Source organism: Panthera onca, chromosome B1, assembly GCF_046562875.1.
Source record: "Panthera onca isolate mPanOnc1 chromosome B1, mPanOnc1 haplotype 2, whole genome shotgun sequence".
In the NCBI taxonomy this organism is placed as follows: domain Eukaryota; kingdom Metazoa; phylum Chordata; class Mammalia; order Carnivora; family Felidae; genus Panthera; species Panthera onca.
This window is the reverse complement of record NC_138342.1, coordinates 63,396,621-63,418,435: the sequence shown is the minus strand read 5'-3', so window position 1 is coordinate 63,418,435 and position 21,815 is coordinate 63,396,621. Positions and strand designations below refer to the sequence as shown.

The 21,815-nt window shown below is 40.4% G+C and overlaps 1 protein-coding gene across 1 annotated transcript in view; it reads right to left on the bottom strand.

The window, feature by feature from the left end:
• FRAS1 (Fraser extracellular matrix complex subunit 1) overlaps positions 1 to 21,329 on the bottom strand; it is a 425,053-nt gene extending 403,724 nt beyond the window's left edge. The window contains exons 1-2 of the mRNA XM_060654809.3: positions 21,225 to 21,329; positions 13,103 to 13,134 (exon numbers count right to left, since the gene is read on the bottom strand). Of these exons, the coding sequence (XP_060510792.3) occupies positions 13,103 to 13,134; positions 21,225 to 21,300 (108 nt within the window). The 5' untranslated portion in view covers positions 21,301 to 21,329. The remainder of the gene's footprint in view (positions 1 to 13,102; positions 13,135 to 21,224) is intronic.
• Between the last annotated feature and the right edge of the window lie 486 nt (positions 21,330 to 21,815).

Here is a 21,815-nt window from a genome sequence, read left to right as displayed (position 1 = left end):
AAGTCAGCAGTGAAACAGAGTAAGAAATATAAAAAGACTTTTTTCTTCAACACCTTAATGCATTCTACTAAAGCAGTAACCAAAGCAGCCATTAACATGAGTTTTTCTCCTTTTTGTATGTGCTTGTGTTATCTCATTCCTATAAAATCTTCCTCTCTTCTCCTCCTAAATCCTCAAACTATTAAGAATCTTTTCTGGCAGTTCATGTTTTTCAAAGAGGCCCCACTATTCCTTAAAATATCATACCATACTTGATCTTTCTTCTAAAAACATTTTATTTTTTATTTTTTTAAGTTTATTTATTTATTTTGAGAGAGACAGAGAGAGCACAAGTGGGGGAGCAGCAGAGAGAGAGGGAGAGAGAGAATCCTAAGCAGGCTCCATGCTCAGCAAAGAGCCCAAAGCGGGGCTCAGTTCCAAAATCATGAGATCGTAACCTGAGCCAAAATCAAGAGTTGGATGCTTAACTAACTGGGCCACCCAGGCAACCCTAAAAAACAGATTTAAGTTTTTTAAATTTTTATTATTGAAGTATAGCTGATATACAATGTTATATTAAAAACAGATTTTAAATGTAGAAATTGGTAAATCTGATAAAACTCTACAAGCAAACAAAAAGATAACTCTTCAAAACCTGGGGTACAATATATAAAATAACCAGGTTTCCAATAAAAATTTAATACAATAAAATGTACTTTATTCCAATACTATCTGGAACATAATTTAATCTTTGCAAATTATGAAGAAGAAATGAGAAATGCCAATTAGATTAAAGAGGAAGTAAAACAATTATACCACCACCTCGGGGGGCATCATTATGAGCATCAATATTACAGGAGTGGATTAATGCCTATTAATAGGGAGTGTCACTTGACATAACGCCAGATTAAGCCATTTTTGCTGAGCTAATGATGAACGTTAACAGTACTGACTAACTGTTGGAATGTGTCTGCAGGCTTATCTTTCTTGTTCAGCACTGATGATCAGTTACTTGGAGCCCCTCATGTTCTCTCCAAAGCCCCAAAGCTCTGGAGAGCAACAACATGAGAACCCTGCTGAAAATGAGAAGAGGGAGGAAAACAGCAGAAGATGGTGCCCTGATATCTCACTTCCAACAATACAATCATCAGTTACTAGTGACGGAGTTAGAATTTAAGAGCAAATGATTTCCATCTCAAAGGGTCCCCAAATGCCTACAGAATTAATTCAAATGCCTTCTTCCAGGCCCTATGTGATCTGGAGTTTAAAAATCCTTCCTCTGTTTCATCCCATTGCTTCTCACACTTCAGTCAGACTGAACCTTTGTCACTCATGCTTTTACTCATACTGATCCTCTATCTTAAGAGCTTTCCCTTCATCTCTTTCTGCTCCAAACTGACCCACATTTTAAGGCCAAGATCAACAGCGGTTTCCTCCCAAGAATAACAACATTCTCAACAGCTAGCATGTACTTACCATTACTATATCCCAGGTACTTTCCTGTATTATCTCATTTCTCTTTGCAGCAGCTCTATTTACGTACACAAAACTATTATCTCTGTTTGCAGACGAGGTGAGTAGCTTGTCCAAAGTCAAAGAGCAGTGAGAGGTCACAGACTGAAACTCTCAACTTGGAATCTAGAGCTCGTACCTTTAACCATGCTGCTGTGCTCTTTTACTGACACTTATCCCAAAGTGCTGAGAACTGAGTTCACTATTTGACTGGAGGAGATTGGAGAAAATGACCTTGGCTACAGTAACATAAAATCCTATTCATACTGGCTTAAACAAGCCTAGAGAATTTCTAGGCTCATATAACAGTTCCCCAGGAAGGTCAGTTCCTGTACTGGTTACATCAGCAGACCAACAACCAAACTCCTTGAGGAACCAAACTCTTTCCATCTCTCTTCTCCATCACCCTCTGTGTGTCAGCTGGGTAGCCTAATGGTTGCAGCAGCTCCAGGGATCACATTGTCACCTGCCAACGTTCAACGACAAAGTTTTCAAAATCTCCCATTAATGGAGAATTCTTTCTCCTGAGGTTTCCTTCTCATGAAGGGACATCAACATATCATTCTAGTGCTTTCTTATCCTTGGGAAGTTGCATGATTTATGTGACTGATAAATTTAAAAGAGTAACTGTGCATGATTTAACTCACTTTTGTCTTTCTTTCTCTTCTAGGGAGCAAACCTTTCATCCAAGAGCATAGGTTGTTCTCTGCTTTTCCCAACAGTAATTCTTACCTGAGCAGCTTTCCTACATGGGAAAGCTGCTTCAGTCAAGGTCTTCCTGTGAATACATAAGTCTGCTGGAATGTGGGGGTTCAGAATCAGTGAGCCCATTTGACTAAGAAAATCAAAGTTATATCAGCCACCTTAGCCTCACTGATTAAAAATAAAAAGGTGACTTTTTTTTACATCTATATTTATTCTTTCTTTACTTCTCAATTCATTCAGAACTTGCAGAGAGAGAGAGAGAGAGAGAGAGATGCTATCTATGGGGTTCTTTCAAGCCCCAGAAACTTAGCAGACTTCCATGCATATCTTTTTGGCCACAAGTAAGTCATAAACTCACTCCTAAACCAATCCTGGCAGGGGAATATTATACTTCCTGATTTACTTACAACTAGGATTTACACAAGTCTTGTTGGGAAGGAGTGGGGACTGGGAAAAAACTAGGATTTTGCCAATAGAGAAAAGGAGAAAGTAGGCAACCTAAGGTCTGGTACTACATGACCAAGAGACATAACCCATATCTTCTAGCACATGGAAGTTGATAAATAAATATCTGGAACCCAGCTGGATCACTATTATAAATACCGACAGCAAATACGAGAGAGAGAACTTTTTCCTCACCACTAATTTCTGTTCTTTCCCCCTTAGACCAAGTTCCCTCTAGATTACAGGGGAACTCAGAAAAGTAAGAGCACCAAAGAATAAGTATCTGTTTCTGTTAATAATTTTCTCTTGCTTACTATTGCAAAACCATTTCAGGAATGTAAGTTTTAAGGAACTACAAAATCTACTCTCCAGAGTAGACACTCTCCTCTCCCTCCCCCTTCCCCACCATTCAATTTCCCTTTGGAAGAAAGGAATGACATAAATTTAATAAATAACCAATCTTGGGAGCTGTCAGGAAAGAACTCACAGGTCATGGCCCAAACTCAAGGGCCTCCTGGGTATAACAATAAACATTTTTACTGTGAAAGCTTTTCCCTTTCCTTCTTCCCTTCATTTAGTTTATAAACTCTAGGAGCCTAAGAAATCATTGCTAAAAAAGAATTTAGCTAGCATACCAGAAGCAATGCACTTATTTTACATAAAACTGCTCAGATTTTCTACGAAATTATCTTGTGCCATTTTTATATTTAAGTGTCCCTTCCTTTCACAGAAGCAAATGCCACCCATATGAAATTTTTAGAGCCAACTTTTCTTTAGACATTTGCCATTCAAATACCAAAAAACATAAGCTGGCTTAACTCATAATTGTCATTTGATATTTACATATATTCTTTTCCCTTAGTAAGCAGAGGGCTTTAAAAAGTAAGTAAACTATGACAAGAATATACCATAAGGTGTCATAAATGAGTGACAAATCTTTCCCAGGGGATATGTACATCTGTATATATGAATGTATTGTGTATAAAGTAAACATGTATATGTATATATTTTGTAGTTATAAACAGACAAATGGAGAAGAGAAAACAAAATGAATATCAGGTTACAAGTCAATTTGGAGCAAAAATGATACAAACTTAAAAAAAAAAAAAAAAGGTAGGGAGAGTGTATGCTCTGACCAGAAAACTGAGATACATGATCACAGATAGCATAGTTTGAACAAATGAATACAGCTGCATCTTCTAAATTCAAAACAAAGCATAAGAAATGTGTTCGTTAACTTAAAACATCTGTTCCTACCACAAGAATATGAATAAGACTGAAAATGCATATGGGTTATTCATCAATAAAAGTACAAAATCTCTTATATTATTCCTCTCACACAATATTTTAAGAAGATATAAGTTCCCAAATAGGAAACTGGCACATGTGATTACAAAGGACGGTTGATAAAAACCCAGAAAGGCAGAAGAGTCATCCAAGGCACCTAGAGCCCAATGTACCACCTGGCACTGCGGGTACAAAATCCCTCCCTTTAAAGAAAAACACAGGGAGAGACTCTTCACTGGACACTGGAGCCAGGAAGTTCTTTCACTTGTCGAAGGGCTTCCTGAAGCAGAAATACACAGCTCACACCTTCAGTCCATACAACTAAGACCCCAAATTGGCAGTCATCAAGATGTAGCCAACACTCTCTTTCTGATAGTGACTGTCCAGTCTTGACTTGAATACCTCTAGTTAAAGGAAATTTATTGTGGCACCTAGCACAGTGATGATGTGCTACTGGTTTTCTGCAATAGAAAATTAAGTTTTTATCCCAGAATAAGTACATTTTAATAAGACTAGCATTCCCACTTAAGAGCATATTACTCAGTATTTAAAAATAAATGAAGACGGACCCGAGGCATTTAAAAATGTTGAATTCTTGTTAAGCTATAACAAAAAACAACAATAGCCTACGATGCCCAATAGTACTCTTAAGGGAAATTAAGGAATGGCTGCTTTTATTGCTTCCCCTCTGAGTGTATCCACAGGATGCCAAGTATTCCCCCTGACTGCTACAAAGTTCAGAATGTTTAATAGTAGCCCCTGGCCAAGATTCACTAAAAGTTTAGGGGGACTTTGGGCATTTAATAGGGGATGCTTCCAAATTTTCTTTATTTCTCTTCCCCATAAAATCTCTTGAGCATGTTGATAAATACCAGCACAAATGCAAATTTGAGACTTTTCATTTCTAGGGGTCTCTCTTGTGTTAGAGTTTCAAATAAAAGAAAGTAATGCTATAGCACACTGATTTTTTAAAAAGGAGACTAGCACCGAAGAGCTCAAATTGTCTTCCTTCTTAGCCCTAATAAACAAGGCCTACAGATTAGACCAGAAGTTCTCAATGTTCCTCTGCCATAGTATACACAGTGGACAACACTCCAAGTATATGAGACTTCGACAAAACACCAAAAATATTTTGTAAAAATCTTAAAAGATACAAATCAGAAACCTCAATGAGATATTATCTCATACCTTTTAAGATAGCTATTATCAAAAAGACAGAAGACAAGGGTTGACAAGGATGAGGAAAAAAGGGAACCCTTGCACACTGCTGGTGAGAATGTAACAATATGGAGCTTCCTTCAAAAAAATTAAAAATAGAACTAACTTATGATCCAGCCATCCAACTTCTGGGTATATATCCAAGGAAATGAAATCAGGATTTTTTTTGTTTGTTTGATTTGGTTTGTTTTTTTCTAAATTTTTATTTAAATTCTAGTTAGTTAACATATAGTGTAGTATTGGTTTCAAGAGTAGAGTTTAGTGATTCATCACTTACATGATGATTACTGGGTGGTAACCCAGTGCTCAACCCAAGTGCTCTCCTTTATATCCATTACCCATTTAACACATCCCCCACCTACCTCCCCTCCAGCAACCTTCAGTTTGTTCTCTACAGATAAGAGTCTCTTATGGTTTGCTTCCCTCTCTTTTCTTTCCCCTTCCTCTATGTTCATCCATTTTGTTTCTTAAATTCCACGTAAGAGTGTAATCATATGGTATTTGTCTTTCTCTGACTGACTTATGTCGCTTAGCATAATACTCTTTAGCTCCATCCACATTGTTGCAAATGACAAGATTTCACTCTCTTTATGGCTGAGTAATATTCCATTTTATATATAATTTATACATTTATAAATATATGTTATAGTTAAAATTCCATTATATATAATATCCATAATTTGCCTATTATTGATAATGCTCCTATAATATACATTCAGGTGCATGTGCCCCTTCAAATCAGCATTTTTGTATTTTTTGGGTAAATACCTAGTAGTGCAATTGTTGGGTCATAGGATACTTCTATTTCTTTTTAATTTTTTTATTTATGTTTATTTTTATTTTTGACAGAGAGAGAGAGACAAAGTGCGAGCGGGGGGGGGGGGGGGGAGGGGGAGAGAGGGCGGCAGAGAGAGAGGAAGACACAGAGTATGAAGCAGGCTCCAGGCTCAGTTGTCAGTACAGAGCCCGATGCAGGGCTCGAACTCATGGACTGTGAGGTCATAACCTGAGCCAAAGTCAGACATGCAACTGACTGAGCCACCCAGGTGGCCCAGGATAGTTCTATTTTTAACTTTTTGAGGCATCTCCATACTGTTTTCCAGAATGGCTGCACCAGTTTGCATTCCCACCAACAGTGCAAAAGTGTTCCCTTTTCTCCACATCCTCGCCAACATCTATTGTTTTCCTGTGCTGTTAATTTTACCCATTCTGACAGGTGTGAAGTGGTATTTCATCGTGGTTTCGTGAAATCCTGATTTCACAAAACCAGGATCTTGAAGAGTCCCATGTTCATTTCAGCACTATTCACAACAGCCAAGATATAGAAACAACCTAAAATCCATCAACTGATTAATGGCTAAAGAAAAAGTGGTGTATATACCCAATGAAATGTTATTTAGCCTTAAAAATGTAGGAAATCCTGCCATTTGCAACACCCTGGGTGGACCTGGAGAACATTATGCTGAGTGAAATAAGTCACATGCAGAAAGTCAAATACTGCACAATCTCATTTGTATACAGAATCTAAAATAGTCATACTCTTAGAGTGGGCAGAAAAACGGTGGTTCCCAAGGCCTGGGGCAATTATGCAAGTTAAGAAGATGAATAAATTCTGGAGATCTAATACACAACAATGTGACTATAGTTAATACTGTATTGTACACTTGAAATTTGCTAGGAGGGTATATTTTTGTTTGTTTCAAGTTTTTATTTAAATTCCAGTTAGTTTATATATAGTGTAATACTAATTTTAGGAGTAGAATTTAGTGATTCATCACATATATAATACCTAGTGTTCATGCTAGGAGGGTAGATATTAAATGTTCTCACACCAAAAAAAGAAAGAAAATGGTAACTAAGTGAGGTGATGGATAAGTTAATTAGCTTGTGGTGATTTTTTCACAATATATACATATATCATCAAGAAGTACATCTGAAATACATACAATTTTTATTTGTCAATTATTCTTCAACAAAGCTGAAAAAAAAATTTTAATGGGATATGTAAACTGATTGCAGGCAAAGACCCAGCTATAACTACACCCCTCCCTTTCATTCAGGAAAACATACGAAGCAAAATGGGGAGAGTAGTGTTGTAATGAAGATGACCTTCAAACTGTTTAAACTACATAAACAAAGAGCAAATTCAGGCACTACAACAGATTTCTTGTGACCTTCTTCACAACTGCTAACAAGAGTACACCGAGGCTTCACCTGGGGTGAGAACCACGCATGAGACTATAATTCAAGCTTAAGTGCTGTATGTTAAGAATTTTAAAGCTCTACAGCTGCATGGTAGACTACAGTGACCATGAGCTCTGTGAGGCTATTTATATTTTAATTTTTTAATTAATTAGCATTAATAAAAATTTTAAATTCAGTCCCCTAGTGCCACCAGCCACATCTCGAGTACTCCATAACTACATGTGGTTCATGCCTACCATACGAGACCCTGTAGCTATGGATCATTTCCACCAGCACAGAGAGCTCTATTGGATAGCACTGAGCTAAGGAATCTTGGAGAGGATCTAATGCTCTCATGTTATAAATTTAGAAACTTAGAGCTTATTTCATTCAAGTGACTTACTCAGTGCTTCACAGCTAGTGATTACAGAGCCAGGACCCAAACCAAGACACCCTGGCCTCTACCACTCCGTCATTTCCACTCCGACATTTTTTGTCACCTAGATGATGTAAGCAGCCAGTTTCTTGCCAAGCACAGTTCTGGGTTCTTTCACAAGCATGTTCTCAGTTAATCCTCACATCATCCCTATGAGGAATACAGTCCTCATTATATAGAAGATGAAACTGAGACTCAGCTGTATAAAACATGGGACCTGAGGACACACAGCAGGTATATAGCAGTACTAGGATTCAAACTCCAAAGCCTGGATCTTTCCACTATGTCATACTATACAGTAGTGAAGTAAACCCTCCACATTTTTAATTGTCCCTGAATTTTTTTTCTTTCTTTCAAATGTGTTAAAACTTAGTGTCTCATAATCTACTTTGTCAGCATTTGTGAGCAAAAGTATCCCATGTAGGAAAATTTCAACACTTTTAACACTTTTGACCTAGAGAAGAATAGTTTTGTGCAACTCTCCCAATCACAAACGCTTACAGCAGCAATAGCAGCAGCTGACCTTCACTAAGTGTTGTAGGTCTAGGTCACAAGCACAGAACTGGGTGCTTCATGTTGATCTCCTTTAACTTTTGCAACAATCCTGTGAAGTAAATAGTTTATTTCCATTTTACAGATGTAAAAATTGAGGTTAAGAGTCCAACTACCCACCCCTAGGGAAAATCTAATAAAGAGAATTGTTTACTTGTGGTGATACCAAAAGAAAGTTAACTTCTTTTTGCTCAATATAGTTTAAAAACAACAGAAGATAAGTGAAAACACTGAAATAAAAAATTTATCTTTCTCCTCACAGTCAATGCCCCAATTACAGTTAAACATAGGAACTAGGTAGTCTCCTCCTGATAGATTCCTGATTTAAAAAGGTCATGCTCTCCCTTTCTCTCTTTCTGATGTTACAGAAAGTCCTGAGAGCCCAGGGGCAGGGGTGTTGTGGGACATGAAACACACCCCAAAATAGATGACTCAGTGCTTCTCAAAGTATAGGACCTTCCTGGGTATTTTGACTCCCTTAATGTTAATTTTTGACCTGAGGAATGGAAAGAAGAGAAAAGTAAGGAAGACAGTGTTAAAGAAAGGAGAAGAGACACAACTGAAGGCAGTACATGCAGCTTAGAACCAAATTACCCCAGATTGTCACCACAAGTCCATACAGCTAGCAAAACTGACAAACAGAACACATTGTTGGGAGTGTGTGTGTGTAAAGTATAGCATATATATTTTTTAAATTGGAATGACCCCCTCCAAACATTGCTCGCATCATGTGGTGGATCCAGTTAGTTCAGGAGAGCCTCAGTTAGATGGGAAGGGGTTAGCCAGGGACAACTGGCTTTTGCAGGAGGTCAGGAGAGTGACTGGCAGAGACAAATGCATGGCAGGTGCAGCAGCAAGGGGGTGGGCGTATAGAACTGAAGGTGAAATAAGCTAGTTGTGTGCAGAGACAACAGGCAGACTGGCTTGGCAGAGAAAAGCAGGCTGCTCAGTGAAATGGCTCTCGAGTCAGAAGCGGGTTTGATTGCTCTCTCCTTCTGGTACTGACTAGCTATATAATTTTTGGACAAACGACTGAGACCTTCTGAACCTCAGTTTCTTTATCTGTAAAGTAAAGACAACACCTATTTCCTGGGATTGTTGACAGTATGAAATACATAGTAGGTGCTTAACAACTGCCCCTTCCTCTTGTTATTCTTCTTGGTTGGTAAAGAGGAGTTTTGTTATGGCGGAAAAGAAAATACAATGCACTTCATCTGAGTGTCCTCCCCACATTGTCTTCTTTACTCTACAAAACTCCCTCAGGAGAGGCCTTATCTATCCCCATTTCACACAGGAGGTGATAGAGATTCAGGAAGATCTTGTCATTTCCTCTAGGTCACCAAGCTGGTTTGTAGTGGAGGAGGAAGAATCAGAATGAGGTCTGTCGGGAGACAAGCATCATGAATGCTCCACTATCTCTGAGAGCTTCCCAGGCAACAGGGGATGAGATTAGAGAGGTATCAGTGGGAGAAATCCTCCCAAGACAGGCTAAGAGTTAGCAACTAGCAACCAGTACTAGACCCACATTCTCATTTGCTTGGTACGTTTTCTGGAATTCTTCTGGGTGAAGCTGATGCTTTGTTGCTTTCAACCAGACCCACTCTCCACTTCTGGTTACTCTCTTGAGAAATGGATTAAGTTCAGGAACTTCACATCCTTTGCCCCAGTTTTCTCACCTATAAAATGGAGAATTCAGAATACACGATCTCTGAAGTCACTCCTAGCTCTAAACTGTGTGTGGGTAGAATTTACAGGGTTTAGAACAGGGACATTACACCACCATTCCCAGAGGCAGCTCCCAACTGTGATGCCTCTTACTAAAGACACCGTCACCCAGAGAGTTGTTTAATCAGAAGATCCTAGAATAGTATATAAATGCTCTTAAACTCTTTATTTTAATTCAAAATACAAAAATGTACATTCATTCAATTTCATTGATGTGGGAGCAATGCCTTTCTCCGAGACCACATCAGGTGGAGAGAGAGTAGCAATGAATCATGCACACAATTAACTACATCCATAATGTATCATCCGCCATTTCCAGTTTAAAGTTCCTTAAAATGGAAATAGAACTTAAAATGGTAGCAAATAAATCCAAATGTAGAATCTCTCTGGATTTTTGTGTTTTTCCCCAATCTTTTATAGTTGTTTCTCTTACACTTAATTTGACAGCAAATTTTTAGTGACTCACCTCTATGGAGTCTTTTTAAAGTATTCACCATAGTTTCCCTAGAAACAAGAACGTTATTTCTTTTCACATTCACATTCAGCAGCTTAATTAAACTATAAGTCAGATTTTGTCATTCCTCTGCTATAGCTCCGCCAATACACCTTACCAAGAAGACAAGCTAAAGTCCATACAAGGCCCCTGCCCACCGCTCTGACTTTGTCTCCTGCCATCCTGCCCATGGATCATGCAGTCCAGCCATTCTGACCTCCATGCACTTCTTCAAATGGCTAAGCCAGCTTCTGCTTCAGATTGTACCCTTGCTATTACCCTTCTCTGGAATACTTCAGGGAGACTAGCTCTTACAATGGCCGCTTTCAGGTCTTTGTTCAAATGGCACCTTCTCAGTGAAGCCATCCCTGTCACCCTGTTTCCAGTAGCCACCCTCATCAGTGTTTTCTATCTCCGCACTCCCCTCTTGTTTTTCTCCATAGCACTTATCTGACATTCTATATATTTTACTCATTAGAATTCAAGCTTCCTGAGGGCAAGGATTTTGTCTGTTTGCTCACTGATGTATTCCCAGCTCCTAGAATAGCAGGTTCACAGCTGTCGCTCAATAAATATTTGTTTAATAATAATCTTTATTATTGGGGTACCTGGGTGGCTCAGTCAGTTAAGCATGTGACTTCAGCTCAGGTCATGATCTCATGGTTTTTGAGTTCGAGCCCCAACTCGAGCTCTGTGCTGACAGCTCAGATCCTGGAGCCTGTGTCAGGTTCTGTCTTCCTCTCTCTCTGCCCTTACCCTCCCCTCTCAAAAATAAATAAGCGTTAAATTTTTTCAGAAATAATAATAACCTTTAGTATTGTAGTAAGTATACTGTCTTTCTAGCTGAGTCACATAATTACAATAATAAGGACATCAGGCTTGAGGAGGTTTAGGAACACATGTAGTAGAATCTTGGTAAGTAAAGAAACCAACTGGCAGGGATCAGGAGTGTGCTGGTGCACTACAGTGCAGCATAGTAGCCCTAAGCAGCCATAAACCCTGGAAGGAGCCAGGACATGGAACGGAGAAGAGCAAGATCACCCATTAAGTGCAAATTAACTAGACAGTCTCTCCTTTAACTTGAATGGCACTGCCCTCTCCAAGTACATGATGCTTTCATATTTGAATGCACACTAACACAGAGCAACAACAAATATAGAAGATAGGCTAGCCACTATTCTTTGGATACAGGGGAACAACAGCAAGAAGACATGTTGTCTTGTTCTAGTGAATCCCTTAATGGTCAATTTACTTTTAGCAAATCTCTTAATCTCTTTCTCATCCTTGGTTCTTCATTAAAGAGGAGGAGAATATAAAATAATACATGGCCTGCTTATTTCAGTATCTATTGTACTGGATAGATCAATAGTTATGAAAATACAGTTTTTAAATTATAAAGCAGTGCATACAACAAAACAATTTTCTGGGTATTAACGTGGAAAACCGACTTGTCTATAATATCTACTCAATTCCCCAAAACCAGTGATATACGTCATAGCACTTTGATTTTAAAATGATTCTCAAAATGTATTAAAGAAGAAACACAAGGAAAAGTAGGCTGGGAAGGGATGAGAAAGAGAGGGAAAATGGCTTTCTCCAGATTCTTTAATAGAAAAATACAAGGGGAGAAACATAAATCTCCAGAGTAATAACTATATTATATAAAGTTTAGAACCAAGAATATTACTGTGAACATCTACAATTATCTAGACTGTTGGATATTTCAGATATTCCTCATCTATCTCAACACCGCAAGGATAATCCAAGATGACTTATCAATATCACACATGTCAGTAGCAGGTTGTGATGTAAATGAGCAAACCCTCTCCAACCATTTCAGTTCTGCTTTTATTATAGCATTTATTAAACCAAAATAAAAAAAGTGGTGAATAATGACTTGTCACACCATTTATTAGAGTTGATGGAGTGTAGACGGTCTTTTCAATAAGGCTTTCACACACTGTTATGCACCATAGTACATTATTAATGAAAAGAAATGCATGAGACTTACATCAGCTTTTCCCCCAAGTCATCATGACATTAAATTCAAAATCAACTCTACCATACATGGCAAAAGTTCAGAGATAAAATGTTAATTTGCTTGCTATTTACCAAAACTTAAAGTTACAATTCACAGCAACAGTCAGGAATCTTCCATATTGTACTCAATTTAATAATTTTACTTTTTTTTTATTTGGAGGGGCATTCAAAGGAAGAAGCAAATGCAATGGGAAGATAAACAAATTGTGCCCTAGTTCATATCTGACAAGAGAATGGGATCTAATTTTCTTTCTGATTGAAAGAACACAAAGGACAGCTATGGAATGCAAATTGTGTTGGGTGTTTGAACTCCTTTCCCAATACCTGAGTATTCAAATGGAACTAATTCACTCTGGAAAAGGTATTAAGTAATTGAGCATGATTGTGCCAAGCTGAGGGATAATCCTCAAACTGTGAAGGAAAATAAACATATTTCACAACGATAGGGTCACCTCACTCACTCAGCAACCTCAATCAAGCATTTTACATTCGAAAGAAATAAACCAAATATATGAAGAATGACCTACCGCCAACAAGGAACCCTGATAGACACAAGCACCTGTAGGGAAAAACAAAACAAGAATTAAAAGGAATGCAAAATAGACCAACAGGCACTGCCCCAGCAGACTTAGGCTAAAACTGCATGTACATGCATCATAGTCAGCAAATTGTGCTTTTACCAAAATCTTAAAAGCTTGAGCATTCTGCCCCTGGGGAAATAAACCCATGCAACACAACAACACTTCTTGGACACGCATGAGGGAAAGCATCATTAAAACTTATTATTTGAATTTTAAAATAAATGTGTCTACAATGGCATGCCATGTATATACAATGTATATTTTTTCCTATGTAATAAATAAGCAAAGTCTCCATAATCTAGTCTCAATTTACTTATCCAGGCTTCTCTGCCTTCTCTGCCTTCTCTGCCTTCTCTGGCTTCTTTGCTAACACAAATTCTCCAGTCTGACCCAAGTGGCCAACTTAGGATCTGGCAATAACACTTCCATATCTCAATGCCTTTGTTCACTTTTGTGTTTTTTTTTAAATTTTTTTTAACATTTATTTTTGAGAGACAGAAAGAGATAGAGCACAAGCAGGGGAAGAGCAGAGAGAGGGAGACACAGAATCCGAAGCAGGCTCCAGGCTCTGAACTGTCACCACAGAGCCTGATGTGGGGCTTGAACCCACAGACCGTGAGATCATGACCTGAGACAAAGTCAGACACTCGGGCGCCCCGACACTTTTGTTTTCTGTAGAAGACGCACTGAGTCTATTCAGGTTCCTTAAATTTGATCCCATTTCCTTCATGAGGTTTTCCAGCCCACAGCATTGTTATGCTTATTTCCCTTTGGCGCTCACAGTACTCAGTGTCTGCATCATCCATTTGTGAACTCATTCTTGTGTGCTTCCTTATAGTACCCTCGCTAAGGATGCTAAGGATGTAGAACGGTTGCATCTACCACGCTATAGTGTTTAGATCCTCTTGGGACAGGGATGGCTTCTACTTCTCTGTCTTCCCTAACTCTTCACACAGTAGGCATCTACTTAGGTATCTGGCTGATTATCTCTTTCTTGCCTTTCATACAGTAGGTTCCTTTATAGGGATATTATAACATTTGTAAGAGAGCGGTGGAGATTGTAGTTATTTGGAAAGAACTCTTCCATTGAGCTCTTGAACTCCAATACTCTTTTCACCCTCTTTTCACTCAGTTTTTCTAATAGGCTGCTTATGAACTGATACATCTTTCTATTTTCCATTCATTAAGCACCAAATAAAAAACAACAAATGATTTGCTTCTAAATGGAAAAGAAGGCTAAATGTGAATGGGACAGCCTATATTTTCTGAATAACTAGCCTATCACAAAATAAATCTTTCCAAGTATTATATTTGAAAACAGTATAAAATTGGAATCCTAATTTTAAAAAACAAACACATTTTCAACCAATCTTTGAACAGCACAACAGGTGTTTTTTTAACCTAGAAACATGTGGGTAGTGTGCTAACAGGTACTCTCTCAGAAAAAGAAGCTACAAAACAGATTGGAATAACATGCACACACCAAGGCAGAAGCACAGCTTGACAATGGGCTGCACTTGGTGTCCAAAGAGGGAAGGACATATTTTACTACAGTGCTTGGCCTCCAACAGATCATTCATGAAATCTCAGAAACACTAACTACTCAGGGAAAGGACCACTCTGCCTTATGTACTAATACTGGAATTAAGAACAATCTTTAAAGAAATGAAACGGCTATTTACACTTGAGGTCTGAATCAAAGATCTTTACTGGCAAATTTATTGGAATGACTTTTGTGCCCTTGACATTCAAACAAGAATAACTTGAGAGGAAACCTTGGGAGAAAGTTCTTAACTCATTTATTTTTCTTTAATAAATACTTAGTAAAAGAAAGAAAGAAAGAAAGAAAGAAAGAAAGAAAGAAAGAGACTTAGTATTTTAGTCTGTGGTATGTCATGAGAGATATATATGTATATAATAATCACATATACATGTATATACATAAAATAATCCTATAAAGCTCAAATAAATATATATCAACACAACTCAACTTCTAAATTACTTAAGTTGACATATTTAATTACTTCTTATGTTTAAAAAATAAACACAAAGATCAGGGGTGAGTGGGTGACTTAGTTGGTTAGGAGTCTGACTTAAGCTCAGGTCATGATCTCATGGTCCGTGAGTTCAAGCCCCACATTGGGCTCTCTGCTGTCAGCGCAGAGCCTGCGTTGGATCCTCTGTCCCCCTCTCACTCTGCCTCCCTCTCTCTCTCTCTCTCTCTCAAAAATAAAACATTTAAAAAATTTTATTAACACAAAGATCATCCCTTCAGTACAATTTAACAAAATTTAACCTTTAGAATAAACAAAAGTTAACCTTTAGAATAAGACCATCAAATAATTTTACTGCCCTCCTACATAACATTACCTTCCAAAAGCCAATCATCTTTTCAAAGCTCCAAAAGGAATCAAGTATCTGAAGAAATATCCAGCTACCCATATCAAAACCCATTTCTGTAAGGTCAGATAGATGTTACAAACCCCCTGTAACATTAAAAAATAAAGCAGCATTGAGTGTGGCATCACATACACACTTGGCTAAGCCAAACATCTGCTAGAGACTCCAGTCAAAACGGTGTGTAACTGCTGATAAATTCCATCATTAGGAAAAGGAAATAACTCAATTTGGGTTGCTCCATGATGTACAATGCCAAAAGAAATAAGCTTTGCCCTCAGAGGACTTTCCTAAAACGGAACAGCTCTACCCAGAAGGCAGATGTACAAATGAGTCTCCATTAACGCAGCTTCCAAAACCTCATTTCTACTCTCTTGAGAAAATAAAGCATTCCAGTGTGATGCCCAGTCCTATCAAACATTTATCACCACCCAATGCCAGATGCAGTCCTCCAAAGCAAGCATATTTCTCCCATACTAGCACGCTACTCACACCCACCAACAGATAGAGTTGGGAGGTTTGCTGGCAGGAGGTGCTGGATACAGCTGCTGGTTTTGCACTAGAGCAGAGACCTTTCCACTAACTGATCAACTCATATAACACAGAAAACAAAGGGACTCTCTCCACTTATCACTTTTTTTTTTCTGAAGGAGTACGGCTCTGTCTGAGATTTAGATTTATGGCTTTATTGGAGCTTTAAAGGAAACTCCAGATCAAGGTGAATTCTGACAGATGGTGAGGATCTAGTAGAAGAAATAGCCTCCTTCAAGAGAAAACAAGAAACATAAGAGACCACAGAAGCTGGAATTCTCTGACCAAGAACTTCATTGGTTTTAGGGCATAGAATACAACTGAGATGCTGGGTAATTTAAATTCCAAATCCTTATGAGGAAGTACATAGAGTTTTGTGGGGTGAAGTGATCACATACAGTGCCAAGAAGGAAGCCCAGGTCCTGAGACATTCCTCCATGTGGCTGACTCCGGTCTTGTAGGTCACACAGGCAAAATGTTACTTCCTAGTCATTTAAACAAGTAAATATCTACGTTTAAGCCCTTTTGCACATTATAATGTGCTCCTTTTTGAGATACATGTATAAAACCTAAAGTTTTCAGAGAAAATATGAGATATAAGTTGTACCAGGACTCTCATCCAGAAACCACTCACTCCAGAAACTGTACCTGGTAAACTGAATAAACTAGAGAAGTTAAATCCAAGAGTCACAAAACGTCAGATTAGTTCAAAGACAGAGTCGTATATATGGCCATAAGATATGAAAAGATTTGAAAAGTATGGTATCACAAAAATATGACTCATTAGGAACAAGCAGCCACAAGTTAGCATTTAAATGTTCAAGCTTTATGTTGTGTTGTAATTCAGCATATGGCTTGTACACTGTGGAATAGTTAAAATAGAATCGTTTTCTGGACCGACAGGACAGCTCATGTCCTGATTATTGTAAACCAGGATTCAGATCAATTAATAGAGTAGTTAAAATGAAAATGGGCCAACTGTTTTTGAACTATTGTAAGATTTGGCACACAACTCCAACTCTGCCATGTGGTATTCTCCTCCCTTCTCCTGAGCCATGTGGTGGAGGGTATTTATGACTACTTGTGTCTGAATAAAATTGAGTGGTATTGCCACTCAAGTCCATAACAGTGAATACAGATGACTGTGGCTTCACTAAACAATGTATATGCAGAATCCAATCCCTAGAGGAGAAGAGAAATGTAGTACGATGGAAATATGAGCCTATGACAATACACTTCTTTATTTTCACTAGCAGATAGTTGCAAAAGTGCAATTATTCAATAGTGGGAAACCCACCAAGCACCAATGTTCACCTATCTCCTATTTCTGCTTTACTAATATTAATAATTTCTGGGTATACAAACTTCTTCAGGACAGGTAATATGATTCCCCCTATCAGAAGTAACTGCACACATAAGCTCTCAATAAAGATTTGTGGAATGAAAGAATGAAGAGACAGGCTATCTATCCCAGTGAATATCTTCTCTTTCTTCACACTGAGTTTTAAGCATTAAATCTTACACAAAAGGAACTCTCTAAGCAAGAGTGGAACCAAATATGCTGATCCATAAATAAAACATGCTGTCTATTAAATTATCTTTTCCAATGTATTCTATTAATGGCATTTACAAGAAGAATCGGGAAGATTGTGGGATTGGCTAAAGCCCCATGAGGAGAATGGGACACAGACAAGTAGAACTCAATTCTGACAACCTCCAATTCAATAATCTTCTCCTATCTCCAAGCCACCATGTTCTATCTAGCATTACTTCACAGGACTTGCACAGGTCAACACAACTCAAAATGTACTTCTCCAAAACATGTCATGGCAAAGCTTGTCTGATTCATTAAGCAGCCATGTTTGCTAGTTTCTGTGACTTCTTGATTTAATTAAGTTCTCAAATCATAGTGATTTGTCAGCTTGGCAATATAAGACAGCATAAAATAACACAGCCAATGATTTGCTTATAAAATTCATTTTTCTTTTAATAACTAAAATAAAATTCAGAACCAAAAAGTTGCAAGTGACCACAAAGAAGGCAGCAAATGTTGATATTTTTTCCTATGTTTGATGATTAGCAAAAGCATTTGACAGCTATCACCTAGCCAGCTGACTTCTGCATTTGGTAAATGACAGAGCCACAGCCCAAAGAACTTAGGTGGTTCACTCAAGGTCATACAGCCACTTATCATAGAGGCCAGTCTAAACTTAATTCAAAAGAGTGTGATTACACAATACTCATTCATCTGACCAATATTTTTTTTAGCACCTAGTGTGTACTAGGAGCTGAGATGGAGATGTAAGACTAATTAGGAACCATCCTAGGCCCTCAGTGAGCATACAGTTATGTGAAGACCCAAACCTCACCTTCATCAACTGTAATTGTAGAATTAGTCAATGGGGTACTAGAAGCATATATGAGATGCCCTCTGAGCACTAAGAAGAAAACATAAATTCTGCCATAGCCTGGTCAGCAAAAGTATCGAACCATACATCACACCATGAGAGGCACACATGTGAATACTTCTTTTCCATCTTTAAAAATCATTGGGGTGTCTAGGTGGCTCAGCTGGTTAAGCTTCCAACTTTGGCTCAGGTCATGATCTCTGGGTTCATGCTGACAGCTCAGAGCCTGGAGCCTGCTTGGGATTCTGTGTCTCCTTGTCTTTCCGCCTCTCTCTCTCTCTCTCTCAAAAGTAAGTAAACGTTAAAAAAAAATGTTTTTTTTTAATCATTGCCAAGGCTAATAATAAAAACTTGAAGAAATCTGTAAGATCCTTAAGTTTTCCATCCTTGACTTCAGTGCTCTTATTTTTTTTTTTTTTTCAACGTTTATTTTTTTATTTTTGGGACAGAGAGAGACAGAGCATGAACGGGGGAGGGACAGAGAGAGAGGGAGACACAGAATCGGAAACAGGCTCCAGGCTCCGAGCCATCAGCCCAGAGCCCGACGCGGGGCTCGAACTCACGGACCGTGAGATCGTGACCTGGCTGAAGTCGGACGCTTAACCGACTGCGCCACCCAGGCGCCCCCAGTGCTCTTATTTTTAAGAGAAAAAGAAAACCCTGACAGAAGCAAATCAGAAATCTCATTAGATGACAGCTGATTTTTTGGCTGTGGGTCTGATATCACTTAATTAAATTAATTAAATAAGATAATGTATGCAAAGTGTTTGGCATAGTGGAAGCCAAGTAATGTGCTCAAAAAATGTCCACCTTCATTCATTCATCATTAGATAAGCACCATTACGACTCAGATGGAAACTCTCAGACATCTACCAGTCCAATTTGTGAACTGATTCTAGAATGCCCTGAAGGTGGGGTGAACCAGTAAGAAGCAAAATTTCCAAAGAATCTTTGGAGGAATAGCGCCCCTGGCGCCCTGCCCTCCTCCTCTGGAATCAGAAGACTTTGGACATTCTTAAACTTCGCCCATTGTACCAACCAGTCTTCCAAAGAGCGAACCCTGCAGGCTCTTAATAATAATGGCTTTTGTAATTTCAAGAGATTTGGTTCTGAAAAAACGGCGTCATTCCAACTGCCCCCTGGTGAGCTATCAGGGAGAGAGAACACGTTTTCCTCGTTGCTAGGGTATGATTCTAAATAAGAAACTGCCACCACCAAGTGAAAACATAATTTTTCTCTAAGTCTCAAATTCTGATTTGGGTGGCCTGGGTTAACTCTCCCACCTGATTTATTGTTGCAAGTAAGCCCTAGAATTTTTATTTTTTTTAAGTATGCACACGTACAGTGAAGACATTTCTACAGGGTATGCCCTATTTGAAGTCTTGCCCAGGCCCCAGACATGCCTTTCCGGGGTAAAGTAATTGACATGCTTCCCGGGAGGGTGCGGACAGGCGGTACCTATACCCACGGTAAAGTCCCCATCACTGTGCGTGGACTCCCAAGGCCACGCCACTTTCTCCGGAGAAACTAGCAAGGAAAAGGCAGCTGCTCTGATGGCCAGAGGTCGATCCAAGGCAGGGCTTTGTCCTCTGCCTGGCCTCCTGCCGCCCCCGGCCCTGAGCCCAGGCTCCGCACCCTCAACTGCCCCAACCCGGCAGCAGGCGAAGGCGCCCCGCCCCGCCCAGCGCCCGCCGCCGCCGCGGCTGCGGGTCTGATTTGCGGCGGAGCAGGTGAACTCTCCTTCCCGCAGCTGGATGAATAATGAATGGAGACGGGAGGGGAAGCCAAGAGCCCGCGGCGGTGGATTAAGTCGTCTTCCTCCCAGTCCGCCGGCACCCTTCCCCCTCTCCAAGCACTATCTAGACGACTTTCCCGTCTCCCCGGAGCAGGTAGGAACTCACAGCGCCTCGCATCCCCGGGCCCGCCATCCCATGACCCCCGAACTCTTAAATTACTTATGGATTCATTTATTTGCCTGAGCCCCGACTGCCTTTGCTATCATGGCGACAATTCCCACCGTCTCCTTTCTCTCCCCCAGGTCGGGGTTCTACACACAGGTTGGAGCCCCGGAAGAAAACCAGGAGTGAGGGCGAAGTAAGAGAATGAAGCTAAACTCTTATTAATCACTTTTTCCCCCCTAGGGAAGCAGGCAGGCTCGTAGGCTCGTGCCTCTCTGTACTAGGGAGATTTCTCTTAGTGCATTTGAATTGTCTACGTACAGAACGCGCTCTATCTAGTTATAAAATCTTTACTGGACTTTACAGGGACACTTCCTGGGGCGAGGGGGCAGGGAGAGTGGCGAGGGCTTTAAGGTGCCGGATTTTTGTTTCGTGGGAGCGGAGGTATTTTTACCCAGGTAAGAGCAATTGTTCGCTCCTCGCCTACGCTTCATGCAGTCGCTTTCCGTTGGGGGCAGCGGGGAAGTGGGAAAAAAGAGAATCCAGTCTCGGAGATGCCACCTCAACTGGCCACCCACCCACCCAAATGCACTAAGGGCAGAGAGGGAGGCGGGAGACGGGCTTGTGATCTGAATGCAAAACAATCAAGGAGTAGGAATCTTCTCAGAAAAAGCCCACTCCAGTTCCACTCCCACCCACCCACCACCCCCAAAGAAACTTCCACCCGACCCCCAATACCATAAACACGCTTGACTTTTTAAACGGCACGACCTCTCCCCCCCCCCCCACACACACACACAAGGGGGGAAGGGGGGGGAGGCACCGCTCTCTCACCTTCGGAATGATGAGGCAATGCCGCAAATTCCGCCAATGCTAGGGCCACCCCGAGCCACACTTTGAAGGCACCCATTGCCGCTTCGACACCCACACTGGAAGAGCCCAGCCTTCAGCATCCAAGAACCAGCTCTCGCCCCAAACACCGGCTCTGGCGCCCGGGCTGGCGCTCACCGAGAGCGGGGGTTGGCGGGCGGCTACCTCCGGGGAAATGCGGCGCTGCCCTGGCCCCGAGTGACACTCTTCAGCAGCCCGGAGGCGCCGGGCCGCGCGGGGGATTCAATTCACCCACTGCCCGGACGGAGAGCGCGCTCAGGTCTCCCGCGGAGCAGCACCCCAACGTGGGCTGAGCTTGGAGAATAAAAGAGGAGGCAGAGCGCAGTTCTCCGCTGTAGACTCGCCGGAAAGTTCCCGTCACAGGCTCATCGGACCTCCCAGCATTTCTCTCAGACCCGACGCGTCCGCTCCTGGGTCCCCGGCCGTGGAGATCCCGGCGCAGGTTGGTCCGGAGCAGCTTTTTAAAGTTCGCTTGACACTCTACGTCGGCGCCGCGTCGGCAGAGGGGGTCGCCGGGAGCCCAGAAAGACCCAC